This window comes from Balaenoptera acutorostrata, chromosome 1, assembly GCF_949987535.1.
Source record: "Balaenoptera acutorostrata chromosome 1, mBalAcu1.1, whole genome shotgun sequence".
Classification (NCBI taxonomy): domain Eukaryota; kingdom Metazoa; phylum Chordata; class Mammalia; order Artiodactyla; family Balaenopteridae; genus Balaenoptera; species Balaenoptera acutorostrata.
In genome coordinates, this window is record NC_080064.1 from 25177754 (window position 1) to 25192439 (window position 14686).

The 14686-nt window shown below is 47.5% G+C and overlaps 1 protein-coding gene across 1 annotated transcript in view; it reads left to right on the forward strand.

Moving 5' to 3' along the window:
* The window catches only part of LOC103002256 (antizyme inhibitor 2-like), a 51508-nt gene that overhangs the window by 16729 nt on the left and 20093 nt on the right, over positions 1-14686 (forward strand). Inside the window, 3 exon segments of the mRNA XM_057545064.1 lie at positions 1560-1718; positions 2370-2573; positions 3129-3262. Coding sequence (XP_057401047.1) covers positions 1560-1718; positions 2370-2573; positions 3129-3262 — 497 coding nt within the window.

Sequence of the window (14686 nt, forward strand, 5' to 3'; positions counted from 1 at the left end):
GTAGAGACCCATCTCTTTGCCACCCAGACATAAGAGACTTGCCATCTCTGCCCTCCTTGGGTCCTTCCCACCCTCCTGCCCAGGCAGGGCTGGCAGAAGAGAAGAGTCAGGGCAGGAGCCGGCTCCTTGATGAACTGCCTTCCTGGAACAGGCAAGGAGGCTCTGGTCACAGCACAGAGGTGGGGTGTAAGCCTGCAGGAAGTGTCAGCTGACATTCCAGGGGCAAGGCAGCCCCAAAGTGTTGGCTTCAGCCTGAAAGGGCCAGCAGGTCACAGAGACCTCAGCAGCTCACATGGAGAGGGAGGGTGTGGCCAGAGAGGAGGGACGTGACTGGACACTGAGTGACACAGATAGGCTCATTTTTCCATCTATCAGGGTGACTAAGACACTCTTTTTGCAACTCAGCAACCTCTTCCATCAAGGGCTAAGCTCCCCCAAGAAAGTCAGAAAGACTTGCAGTCTCTTTCTGCCTTGGCCACATACCTCCCCCAAGGGCATAAATTACAGAAATAGCCACTGGCATCAATGAGTAGGAGAGAAGAAGGGAAAAAAAATAGGTCATATCTCAAAACAGACTGATGTACAGGTCTCAGCTGAAGCCATTCATTCTTGGAATTGAGTCTCAACTGTGCTGCTTCCCAACGGTGAGAACTTGGGTGAGGTACACCTGCCCTCGGAGCCTCAGTGGCCACATCTGCGAAATGGGAATAATTTATACAGTACTTCTGCCCACACCACCCCTCGCCCCGGCACAGTGCCTGGCACATGGTAGTTGCTTAACAAGCACATGTTGCATGAGTTCATACTTGTCTCCCTCTGGTTCAGTTGAGTAGGAGCTTCACAGGGTAGGGATTTTGGTTTGGACTGTTCACTGCTGTTTCCCCAGCACCCAAGCTAGAGCCTGGCACAGAGTAGGTGCTGGAGAAATCTTTGTTGAATGATTATAGAATAAGTAACCTAGAGCCTTCCCTGGCCCAACAGACTTCTCCTTCCTACTGAGGAGAGGGGCGTTAAGTCGAAGGGAGTAGAGATAAGTGGTTAAAAGCAAAGCTCCCTGGACTTGGGAGACCTGGGCTCAGATTCTGTCTTTGTCACGTACTTGCTGTGTGACCTTGAGCCAGTGACTTCCTCTTTCTTTTTTTTATTTTTATTTTTAAAATTTTATTTATTTTTAGCTGCGGTGGGTCTTCGTTGCTGCGCGCGGGCTTTCTCTAGCTGCGGCGAGCGGGGGGGCTACTCTTTGTTGGGGTGCACGGGCTTCTCATTGCTGTGGCTTCTCTTGTTGCAGAGCACAGGCTCTAGGCACTCGGGCTCGGTAGTTGTGGCGCACGGGCTTAGTCGCTCCGCGGCATGTGGGATCTTCCTGGACCAGAGATGGAACCCGTGTCCCCTGCACTGGTAGGCGGATTCTTAACCACTGCGCCACCAGGGAAGTCCCTGACTTCCTCTTTCTGAGCCTTCATTTTTCCATCTTTAAGATGGGACTTAAGAGTTATTGTGAGGATTAGCTGAGATAACCCACTTCCCAGGCTTCCCTCCCTCTTTCCCTGTCCTGGCAGGACTGCCGAGACCCCTTCACGGTGGCCGACCTGGGCGTACTGGCCAGCTGCCAGGCCCTGCCGCGGGTCTCACCCTTCTTTGAGGTGAAGTGCAACAGTAGCCCCTGGGTGCTGCGTGTCCTGGCCACCCTGGGCACCAGCTTTGACTGTGCCAGCCAGGTGGGTCTGGGCCTGCTAAGGGTCAGACTGGATCAGCCAGGTAGGGGTTGAATCCCACCGAGCTGCACGTCATACATAAGCTTCCCCTTGTCCTGTTGAGCACTTTATGTGCCAAGCGCTGTGTGAAGGGCCTCACACGGATTTCTGTCCTTGATCCTCCCAACAGCTCTACAAGGTGGCCAGGGGTATCCCCGTTCATTTAAGGAGGAAACGGACTTAGGTGGATGACTGAGCCTGACCCAAAGGCCGTGCTCTTTCCTTACACTGGGGAGTAGAACATTCTGGAGATTTCTTAGCAGAAGGGGATTCACGGTGTTGAGGCAGGTTGGAGCAGGAGCTCAGCTGGTGGGAATGATGTCCCTGGAGATGGGGATATTTTACTAAGCCTCCCTCCTTCCCTTTCTGAGGGTCCCTCAGCTCAGCAGGACTAAACGCACCAGCTGCCTACAGGCAGCCCCCCTGATTTCTTCTCCCATGGGACCAGAGTTTACCGGAAAGGGGTTGGTTCTGAGCTAGAACTATCAGCATCTGGAACAGTGCCTGGCACATTGCAGGGACTCAGTCACGGGCACCGCATGGTCCCATCCAGGGCTCTTGCCTGAAAGTGGGAGCAAAGGAGTGGGTCACCAGTTGGGCTCTTGGCCATGCCAGGTGGAGCTGGAGCAGGTGCTGGGCCTGGGCATGGCCCCCTCGTGCATCATCTACACCTACCCCTGCAAGGCTGTCCCCCACATCAAGTGCGCCGCTTGCCATGGGGTGAAGCTCCTGGTCTTTGACATCGAGAAGAAACTCACTGAGGTGGCCCAGGACCACCCAGGGCCAGGTGTGACTGGCAGGGGTGTGCAGGCAGCTGGGGTGAGGGTCAGGGGGCTGGGGACAAAGGCAATGTGTAATGAGTAAATTACCCAACACAGTACTTACCCAACAAACATTGGTCTAAGACAAATGAAGAGGAGGACCTGCAAGTCCCAGCTTGGTTTAAGGGGGTCTGGCAGCTGGTGGTATCTGGGAGCTCTATTGCATTTGGACTGAGACAGCCCGGGTTCAAATCCCAGCTCGGGCACTTACCTGAAATATGTACTGGGCAAGTCTCTGAACATTTCTAACACTCGACTCCTTCATTTTCAGAATGGAGGCGTGTTGCCTGGCACACAGTAGGTGTACTGTATCAACGTTGTATCTGTTTTCTACACTCCCTTCCCTGGGTGTAACTGAGGAAGAGGTAAATGTATACACATGTGTGCTCTTGGGCTGGTGATGGATGTGGTGACTCGGTGGTATTGGACACCCTACCAGATCTGGGGGTCCGCTGGGCCTGGAAAGAGGGTGGGAAGCAGTGGTCTAGCCCCCCTGGCATCTCGGCTGAGTGCTCTTTCCTTGCCCTCCCCATTCACTGTGTCCCTTGCCCAGCCTGGTCCTCCAGCTGCATACCAAAGACAACCAGACCACCGCCCCCCGAGCGCCAAGTCTGGGGCCAGCCTGGAGGTGTGTGGGCACCTGCCCATGTCTGCCAGAGACCTGGGGTTGGCGGTGGCAGGAGCCGGGTGAGGGAGGCTGAAGACTCCAGAGCTGGGGGCGGGAGCCCTGGGGTCTAGTCCTGCCCTTGGCAAGCTGCAGCCCCTCTCTGGGCTTGTGGGACCCCATCTGTCAAAAGAGGAAGGATGGGACATGAAGGTTACTTAGGCCCTCCTGCTCCAAGGCCCTGGGGTTTGGGGTCTGGTCATGAAATGTCCCTGAGGGGAAGAGGATACCAGGTGGCTGTGCCGCCGCTAGGGTGTGTGTGCGGGTGTGTGTCATGTGGACCCCCGGGTCTGGAGGTGAGGGTCCCCATGGTGCCTTCATCCGTAGGTCAGCCCGAGTGTGCAGTGAGCTCACAGCTGGGCCGGCACAGTCAGGTGTGTTTCCAGGTGTTTGTTTCTGCATTTGGTCCCGGTGGCTCTGTGTGTTATATATGCCAGTGCATCTCTCTCTGTGATTATCCACGGTCTTTGTGGCTTTATGGTTCAGAATGTATGAGGCCATAGGTTTCTGCACACATTTCTCCCGAGTCACACGCACAGACCGTGCTCAGCTTCCACGTGGGATCCGACTGCCAGACACCCCAGAGCTACATGTAGGCCGACGCTGACTGCCAGCACATGTTCAGGATGGGCTGCAGGGCTGGGCAAGACATGAGCCTCCTGGCTATCAAAGGGAGCTTCCCAGAGTGAAGGGTTTGGGGCCCAAGTTTGAGGAGGTGAGCTGGTGAGGGCCCTGTGGCTGGTACCTGTGCTCAGGGAGATCACAGTTTGTGCCCGGGCACGTGCATGAGTGTGGGTGTCTGTGTACATGTACACGTGTTTGTGTGTCCACCTCTCTTTGTGCCTCTGCGTGTACCAGGTGTGCATGTGTGCACATGCATGTCTTGGTTTGGTTCCGTCCAAAAGCAGACCCTGAGACAAAATCTTGGGTGCTGGTAGCTTCTTTGGGAGGCACCAATGAGGAAATCAGGAGAGTGAGATGGAAGGGAGGAAAGTCAAAAAAAGAAACGGTCAAGCTGGTTACCACTCTGGGCATCTGGACCAGCCCCACTGGGGATCATCTGCGGAACCAGAATCATCCACCAGAGGACGGGGAGCTGGGGCCTTTGTCCATCAACTCCCGTCCCTCTTTGGTTGAAGTTGTGGGCAAGGGATGGTAATTCCCCCACACCCAAGCTGGTTTCTGATGATGCTGGAGAAAATCGTCAGGGAGAGAAGAAGGTGTAGGTATGTGTATATGTCTGTTTGTGTGTGTACATGTTTCCCTGTGTCCGTGTGAAGAAATGTGTATGTCTATTAAATAACTATTCTCAGTCTGTCCCATGATCCAGCAACCAGAACCATAATACCTGACCCAGTGGGGCCTCCGGGACCCTCCTGCAGATGAAGGAAGTTGTCCCTCCAAATAGGTTGATGCTCAGGCCATATTGTTTGTAAATATGTTGGCTTTCACTCCCAGCCAATGAATGTCTTAGTGTGTGCACAAATTTGCTTGTGTATATATGTGTGTCTTCATGGGTGTGTGTGTAAGTGTTTCTGGGTGTCTCTGGACATGTGTCTTCGTGTGTGTATTTGCCCCTCCTCCCATCAAGCTCGCATGCTGGAAACAGAGGTGCTCTAAGAGCAGAGGTTACAAACAAGAGACCCCTGGGCTTGTTTGGCTCCCACAATAGTTGCAAATTTTAGTTGCCAATATTTTTAAAAAAATAGACGCATTTCACAAATGCCTGAATTCCTCTGGCCCTCTCAAAAATTTGAGAGAGCTGATGATATAGAAGTACAGTCCATCTTGGCAAAAAGTAAATCAAATTTATAGCGCATGTCCAGTATCTGACGGATCTGTGGGACTGGGAGAGTAGCTGCCCTCTTTGCAGAGGCATTGACTCTCCAGTTTGTTATAAGACTTAACTGGCCCATTTTCTCATTTATGTTACCTGCTCGGCCCCTTAGGTAACTGAGTTTTCAACCTCTGCTTTATAGCAATAATTGGAGCCAACAGCCTCATACTTTACAGAGGAGGAACTGAGGTCTCATGTGTGGGCAGGCCCGACTCTGTCAGGCTGAGCAGTGGAGGGATAAGTCCCAGCCAGTGCACACACCCGTGCCCCTCCGAGTGCTCTGATGGCTTCTGGGTGAGCCGGTGAAGGGGAACAAGCCAGACCTCGGTCTTTTCTGTCTTCCATCCCTTTCTTCCCTTCCCCTGTGTCCCTGCAGGAGCTCTGCCCCAAGCTGCCCCTCTTCCCCTGCACCCTCTACAGAAATCTCCCCTGGACATATGGGGAGCAAAGGGTGGATTGCGGTAACGGGTGCCACCCAGAGAAGCTAGAGGAGCCCAACGACCCCACTCAAACAAGGTTATCTCATGGACACATCGCAGAACATCAAATTCCCCATCTGCAAAGTATCTTGGTTCTGCCCAGTCAGACACTCAGGGGTATAAGTAGGCTCTGGGAAAATGTAAGTTAGATCAAGATGGAAGACACTTCCATGAGTTTTCTTTGCTTGGGGAGGATGGGCAGGTCTGAGTATATGACTCATGGGTCTCCAGGCCTAATCAGCCTGTAACAGACCCTAAACAAGAAAACCTTTGCTTTTTATTCCATAGTAAGAAGTCTCCATCACTTGAATCATGGGAAATTCTTTAAAAACAAAAAACACTAGGTTTTCATCCGCAAGAAAATACTGAAAATCCAGGAGAAGTGCTCATATGTCCCACAAAGCCATCCCGTGCTCTCTCTCCTGTGACATAATAAGAAATAGATATTTGGTCTCTCTCCCTAGTTTTCTTTTTTTTTTTTTCTTTTAAATTTATTTATTTATTTATTTATGGCTGTGTTGGGTCTTCGTTTCCGTGCGAGGGCTTTCTCTAGTTGCCGCAAGTGGGGGCCACTCTTCATCGCGGTGCACGGGCCTCTCACTATCGCGGCCTCTCTTGTTGCGGAGCACAGGCTCCAGACGCGCAGGCTCAGTAATTGTGGCTCACGGGCCTAGTTGCTCCGCGGCATGTGGGATCTTCCCAGACCAGGGCTCGAACCCGTGTCCCTTGCATTGGCAGGCAGATTCTCAACCACTGCGCCACCAGGGAAGCCCTCTCCCTAGTTTTCTAGCACAGCTCCTAAAACCCCTGGAATCTCTGAAGAGATGTGTCTTTTTGTATGCTAATGCAATGGCCTCAGGATTTAATCAGTCATGCCTACATAATGAAGCCTCCAAAATCCCCTAACTGAAGGGGTTCAGAGAGCTTCCATAGGTGAACATGTGGAGGTGCTGGGAGGGTGGTGCGCCTGGACAGGGCATAGAAGCTCTGTGCCCCTTTCCGCATACCTTGCCCTATGCACCTCTTCCTTCTGGCTGTTCCTGAGTTATACTCTTGTATAACAAACTGGTAATCTAGTAAATAAACTGTTTTCTTGAGTTCTGTGAGTTGTTAGCAAAATATCAAACCCAAGGAGGGAGTTGTGGGAACCTCTGATTTGTGGCCAGTGCGTCAGAAGCACAGGTGACAACCTGGATTTTTTTTTTTTTAATGAATTTATTTATTTTATTTACTTATTTTTGACTGTGTTGGGTCTTCATTGCTGCTCACGGGCTTTCTCTAGTTGTGGTGAACGGGGGCTACTCTTCGTTGCGGCAGGCAGGTTTCTCATTGCAGTGGCTTCTCTTGTTGCGGAGCACGGGCTCTAGGTGCGCGGTCTTCAGTAGTTGTGGCACGTGGGCTCAGTAGTTGTGGCGCACAGGCTTAGTTGCTCCGCGGCATGTGGGATCTTCCCAGACCAGGGCTTGAATCTGTGTCCCCCTGCATTGGCAGGCGGATTCTTAGCCACTGCGCCACCAGGGAAGTCCCACAACCTGGACTTTCGATTGGCATCTGCAGTGGAGAGGACAGTCTTGTGGGACTGAGCCCTTAACCTGTGGGATCTGACGCTTTCTCCAGGTAGATCGTGTCAGAATTGAGTTAGATTGTAGGACAGCCAGTTGGCGTCTGCAGAGAATTAGAAAATTGCTTGGTGTTGATGCCAAAAGCTCAGCCTCTGTGCACCAAATTGAATCTTGGAGACAGAGTTTTGGGTGAAGTAGAAAAGAACAACTTTATTGCTTTGCCAGGCAAAGAGGGACACAGTGGGCTTGTGCCTCTTAAAATTGTGTGTCCCAACCTGGGAGGATTTGGAGTTTTATAGCAGTAGTTCAAGGGTGGGGTTGCTGACAAGATTAGGGTGTGTGCAGGGCCTGCACTCCTTTATTTATTTATTTTTACTTAATTTTAATTGGAGTATAGTTGCTTTACAATGTTGTGTTGTTTCTACTGTACAGCAAAATGAATCAGTTATACATATACATATATCCCCTATTTTGGGATTTCCTTCCCATTTATGTCACCATAGTGCGTTAAGTAGAGTTCCCTGTACTATACAGTATGCTCTCATTAGTTATCTATTTTATACATAGTATCAATAGTGTATATATGTCAATCCCAATCTCCCAATTCCTCCCACCTTTCCCCCTTGTCCCCTTGGTATCCATACATTTGTTCTCTACATGTGTGTCTCTATTGCTGTTTTGCAAATAAGATCATTTAATCTCATCTCAGGTGGTGGGGCTCCTAATCGTGATGGGCTTCTCTGGTCCCTTTAATCTGGCCTCAGGTGGTTTCTTGGCTGCGCCTCCTTTTATTAGCAACTGTTCAGAATCTGCCCGTTGGAACTCAGGGAAGGTCATGGAGGCTGGAGTCTTGCCTTCATATAAGAAATGGGGGACAAAAAGGCTTCCGTGCCCAGAAGCCCCACGGGGTCCTGCTCAGTTTCAGTGTGGAACACCCCCCCATATATCTGGTTACAGAAGTGTTCTGTGAGTGTAGAGAGAAAAAGAGCGTGGCTTTCTTTTATCACCCCTCTTCAACTGGACCCCTGCAGCTCTGGGCTCAGCAGGAACACCCCTGAACCCACTTCTCTAACTGCCTCTTCCAGGCTGCTCCAGGCTGTTCGGGTTTCCTGCCCTCAGTCACTCTGAACCTCCCCCCCCACCATCCCAGAGTGCAGCTCAGATCACACCATGGTGCTTTACAGACCTTTTCTGAAAGTTTCATGATGAATGGAATTACTGTGCGGAGAAGAAAACTTATATTAAGTTTCTAGGCAAGGGGCTTGTTTTTTCTGGGCCTTAGTTTCCTCATCTATGAAATGAAGATAATGACAGTGCTTTCCTTATCAGATGGACAGGAGGAATGAATGAAAACATGCACATAAAGCATGGTGAGCTGGGACTTCCCTTGGTGGTGCAGTGGTTAAGAATCTGCCTGCCAGTGCAGGCAACACGGGTTCGAGCCCTGGTCCGGGAAGATCCCACATGCTGTGGAGCAACTAAGCCTGTGTGCCACAATTACTGAGTCCGTGTGCCACATCTACTGAGCCCACATGCCACAACTACTGAAGCCCATGTGCCTAGAGCCCGTGTTCCGCAACAAGAGAAGCTACTGCAATGAGAAACCCCCACACCACAACAGAGTAGTCCCTGCTCACCGCAACTAGAGAAAGCCCGCACGCAGCAACAAAGACCCAACACAACCATAAATAAATAAATAAATAAATTTATTTTTAAAAAAAGCATGGTGAGCAGTCAATAAAATCACCTCATTACACGTGTATGTCATTGACAAGTACTTATTAAGCATCTATTGTGTGCTGGGTCTTGCTGAGTGATAAGACAGAGCAGTGACTAAGGCTCCCCTTTTCAAATTTATAGTCCATTTGAGAAGTGCATCAGTTGGGATCTTACAGGAAAACAGAGAGGACCCCAGGTATTTCAAACAGAGAGGGATTTAATTGAGGAAATTAGCTGAGAGAAGGTTGGAAGTGCAAAAAAAGGAAGATGTGTTACCCAGTGTCTTAATTCCCCCAGGAGCTGACCCAGGGACAAGGATTTGAGTGCATACAGTTAATTTGGGAGCTGCAGGGGACACTAGCAGGGGGGTGGGGAAGTGAGATAGGGAAAGGAAGGCAGCCAATAGGGGGCAAAACACATGGCTATCACAATGGGTGATTAATGTTCAATTCCACAGGCAACTCTGGGGTATAAAATACATGCCTCAGAGCCATCCCACGTGAGGAGCGAGGGAGCTGGACTATTTAACCCCAACTCCCAAGAATCATTGTTTGAGGGCTCCTGTGGGAAGAGGTTAATTCTCCTGTCATTTCTGGCCTGCCTTGAGTGCAGGGCATGTATCTGCCCCCAGAAACAGGGATGGCAGAAACTGGCTGTTGAAGTGGGCAGGTACACTCTGAAATAGTAGTGACATGGAGCAGGACCCTGTGGGCCTCACCCAGGTAAAATTCTTTTCGTGTCCCCCGTTCCTTATTTGCAGGAAATAGGCTTCATTCAACCTCCTTGACCTTCCCTGAGTTCCAAAGGCCAGATTCAAACAGTTTTTTATCATGGAAGGGAGGGAATTCAGAAATAAAAGAGGAAGGTCAAGAAACAATAGTGCAGCCAAGAGGCAGGGTCCTAGTTACTCCTCAAGGAATATACATAAACAACACCTTTGAGTTCTTCTGCAGGAACTAAGGCCCCCACCCAGGTGGAGGATGGTAACTTCAGGCTGATCACAGATTCCTGGAACACTCCCCTGTTACCTCACCATCAGCCAATCAGAAGAAAGGGGTAGACTCTGATCCCTTCCCCAAATGATTCTCCCTTGAAAAACTTTCATGACTGAGCAGAATCTTTGGAGTTGGTTTTTGGACATGGGTCCACCTTCTCCCCAGGTTGCTGGCCTCCTGAATAAAGCAACCTTTCCTTTTCCAACCAATATTTGTCTCTCAAGTATTGGCTTTTGAGTGGTGAGCATCCGAACCTGGGTTTGATAGCAGTAGAGTCTCAGGGCAATGGGTAAAACCCTGCAGGCTCTGAAGCGATGAGGAACCACAGAAAGCCCCTACTGTCTGTGTAGGAGTCAGTGCTCATCTGAGCCCACAGTCCGATATTCTGCACTATTATGCGGCTGTTCCTAAGGCCACCACCCAGTAGAAAGCTGCACTTTCCTACCACTGCCACTTCCTGTCACTACAGGAAGTACTGCCAGGAACAAAATGGCTTCTACCTTCTTCCCGCTTTCTTCTCTGGCAGGAGTGCCTCCCATTGGCAGAATGCAGCTGAAACCCTGCTGGCAAGGGAATCTAGGAAATGCAGTCTGCAGGCTTCCAGGTGGCACAGAGAATACCAAAAGGCCCAGAAGGGCAAGTGTGGGGCTGAGTGTCAATGGACAGTGTGTGGTTTCTGTACAACGACAGAGAAGATCACCTGAAAACACTTTCACACAAAACACCTAGATTTGCTGGACAATATGCAATCAACTTCCTTTTAGATGCATAGCTAAGCTCATGAGAAAGAGAAATCCTCAGGGGCCAAAAAGAAGGAGGAAACTAGACTCAGAACAGTAAGTGTGGAGCTGGTCTTGGGGCTGTCCTGGTGATGACCGAGTGCCTTGGCTTTTAAAAGCCATCTGGGGATAAAATAGGAGAGGCCTGGGAAGAAGGAGATAGGTATTTGGATCTGAGACTTCCCACAGGAATCAAAAACCCTTGTAAAGCCACACTGTCAGTAAGAGGGTGGGCAAGACAAAAACCCAGCCTCAGCCCCTCACTGGCTTAGAAAGCTAACTTTGTTCACCTTGACTTTTGCTCTGAATTGGAAAAGAAAATAATTCTCCCTTGAGAATTCCCAACCACAGGCCAGACCTCCCAGGGTTTAGGATTTGAGCTCACGTTTTCTTTGTGGTCTGAGAAACCCCAAAGCTGAGAAATTAATCTCCAAGGTGATCTGTGGCTGGTAATATCCTAGGGATGCCTGGTAGAAGCAAGTAAAAGCTGCTCTGGACAGTCACACCCTCAACCCACAGAGAGAGATGAGCTCACAATCCCTGATTACAAAATACACCATAAACAAACGATACCAAAACAGAAGGATCAACCCCACATAAATCATTAGAAAATAAAATTGGTAGAAATAAATCATTACATTTGAGCTGAAGGAGAAGCATGAAAAGTACAGGGTGTGATGGGAATAGACAAAAGTCTAGGGCCAGATGGCTTCACAGGTGAATTCTATCAAACATTTAGAGAAGAGTTAACACCTCTCCTTCTGAAACTATTCCAAAAAATTGCAGAGGAAGGAATACTGCCAAACTCATTCTATGAGGCCATCAACACCCTGATACCAAAATCAGACAAAGATACCACAAAAAAAGAAAATTACAGGCCAATATCACTGATGAACATAGATCCAAAAATTCTCAACAAAATACTAGCAATTCGAATTCAACAATACATTAAAAGTATCATACACCATGATCAAGTGGGATTTATTCCAGGGATGCAATTTCAATGTCTGCAGATCAATCAGTGTGATACACCACATCAACAAATTGAAGAATAAAAACCATACGATAATCACAATAGATGCAGAAAAAGCTTTTGACAAGTTCAACATCCATTTATAATAAAAACTCTTCAGAAAGTGGGCACAGAGGGAACATACCTCAATATAATAAAGGCCATATATGACAAACTTACAGCTAACATCATACTCAATGGTGAAAAGCTGAAGGCATTTCCTCTGAGATCAGGAACAAGACAAGGATGTCCACTCTTGCCACTTTTATTCAACATAGTTTTGGAAGTCCTAGCCACGGCAATCAGAGAAGAAAAAGAAATAAAAGGAATCCAAATTGGAAAAGAAGAAGTAAAACTGTCACTGTTTGAAGATGACATGATACTATACATAGAAAATTCCAAAGATACTACCAGAAAACTACTAGAGCTCACCAATGAATTTGGGAAAGTTGCAGGGTACAAAATTAATACACAGAAATCTGTTGCATTTCTATACACTAACAACGAAAGATCAGAAAGAGAAATTAAAGAAACAATCACATTTACTGCCACATGAAAAAGAATAAAATACCTAGGAATACACCTAAGGAGACAAAAGACTTGCGCTCCAAAAACTATAAGATGCTGATGAAAGAAATCCAAGACGACACGAACAGATGGAAAGATATACTATGTTCTTGGACTGGAAGAATCAATATTGTTAAAATGACTATACTACCCAAGGCAATCTACAGTTTCAATGTAATCCCTATCAAATTACCAATGGCATTTTTCACAGAACTAGATCAAAAAAATCTTAAAATTTGTATGGAGACACAAAAGATCCCAAATAGCCAAAGCAATCTTGAGAAAGAAAAACGGAGCTGGAGGAATCATGCTCCCTGACCATGCTACAGTCATCAAAACAGTATGATACTGGCACAAAAACAGAAATATAGATCAATGGAACAGGATAGAAAGCCCAGAAATAAACCCATGCACCTATGGTCAATTAATCTACCACAAAGGAGGCAAGACTATAAAATGGAGAAAAGACAGTCTCTTCAATAAATGGTGCTGAAAAAACTAACAGCTACATGTAAAAAAATGAAACTAGAACATTCTTTAACACAATACACAAAAATAAACTCAAAATGGATTAAAGACTTAAACGTAAGACTGGATACTATAAAACTCTTAGAGGAAAACATAGGCAGAACACTCTTCGACATAAATCGCAGCAATATTCTTTTCTATCCGTCTCCCAGAGTAATGGAAATAAAAACAAAAATAAACAAATGAGACCTAATTAAACTCAAAGCTTTTGCACAGCCAAGGAAATCACAAACAAAACAAAAAGACAACCCACAGAATAGGAGAAAATACTCACAAACGATATGACCAACAAGGTCTCCAAAATTTACAAACAGCTCATGCGGCTCAATATCCAAAAAACAAACCACCCAATAGAAAAAAATGGGTAAAATAAACATTTATCCAAAGAAGACATACAGATGGTCAAGAGGCACATGAAAAGATACTCAACATCACTAATTATTAGAGAAATGTAAATGAAAACTACAATGAGGTATCACCTCACACCACTCAGAATGGTCATCATCAAAAAATCTACAAACAGTAAATGCTGGAGAGGGTGTGGAGAAAAGGGAACCTTCCTACACTGTTGGTGGGAATGTAAATTGGTACAGCCACTGTGGAGAACAGTATGGAGGTTCCTTAAGAAACTAAAAATACAGCTACCATATGATCCAGCAATCCCACTCCTGGGCATATATCCACAGAAAAACATGGTTCAAAAGGATACATGCACCCCAATGTTCATCGCAGCACTGTTTACAATAGCCAAGACACGGAAGCAACCTAAATGTCCAGCAACAGATGAATGGATAAAGAAGATGTGGTACATACATTCAGTGGAATATTACTCAGCCATAAAAAAGAATGAAATAATGCCATTTACAACAACATGGATGGACCTGGAAAATATCATATTCAATACGAAGTGAAGTAAGCCAGACAGAGAAAGACAAATATCGTATGATATCCCTTATATGCGAAATCTAAAAAAAAATGATACAAATGAACTTATTTACAAAACAGAAACAGACTCACAGACTTTGAGAATGAACTTATGGTTACCAGGGGGGAAGGGTCAGAGGAGGGATAGATGCGGAGGTTGGGATTGACATGTATACACTGCTATATTTAAAACAGATAACCAACAAGGACCGACTGTAAAAAAGTAAATAAATAAAATAAATTAATTTTAAAAAACCCAAATGATACCAAAACAGAAGTATCAACCCCACATAAATCATTAGAAAATAAAATTGGTAGAAATAAATCATTACATTTGAGCTGAAGGAGAAGCGTGAGAAGTACAGGGTGTGATGGGAGGTACAGGTAAAATCCAGGCTTAGTCAGCATGCTGAGAGAAGGCGTTGCTCTGATGCTGGTGAGAGATGAGGGTCACCTGGGTCAGGGTGGTGGTGAGGGATGGGATGTGTGTCAGAATAGCATGGTGAGCAGAGTGGAGGAAGAACGTCTGGTACACCCTGTGGGGAGAGTCCTGTAGATTCAAGTTCTCACCACCCTCCTTCCCCACCCCAGGTAGTCCTTCGGCCTTTGCAGCCTCCAAGCCCTCCTTCCATGCCCCTCCCCATTCAGTTATCTGAACAGTATCAGTTCAGTTATAATATGTTTACAATCATCATCTCCCTGGTACATCACAACGATCCTATAAATATTATTATATTTTAAATAAATAAATATTTATTTATTTTGGCTGCGTTGGGTCTTCATTGCTGTACGTGGGCTTTCTCTAGTTGCGGAGAGTAGGGGCTACTCTTGGTTGTGGTGCGCGGGCTTCTCATTGCGGTGGCTTCTCTTGCTGTGGCACAGGGGCTCTAGGCTTACAGCCTTCAGTAGTTGTGGCACATGAGCTCAGTGGTTGTGGTGCATGGGCTTAGTTGCTCCGTGGCATGTGGGATCTTCCCAGAGCAGGGCTTGAACCCCTGTCCCCTGCATTGGCAGGCGGATTCTCAACTACTGTGCCACCAGGGAA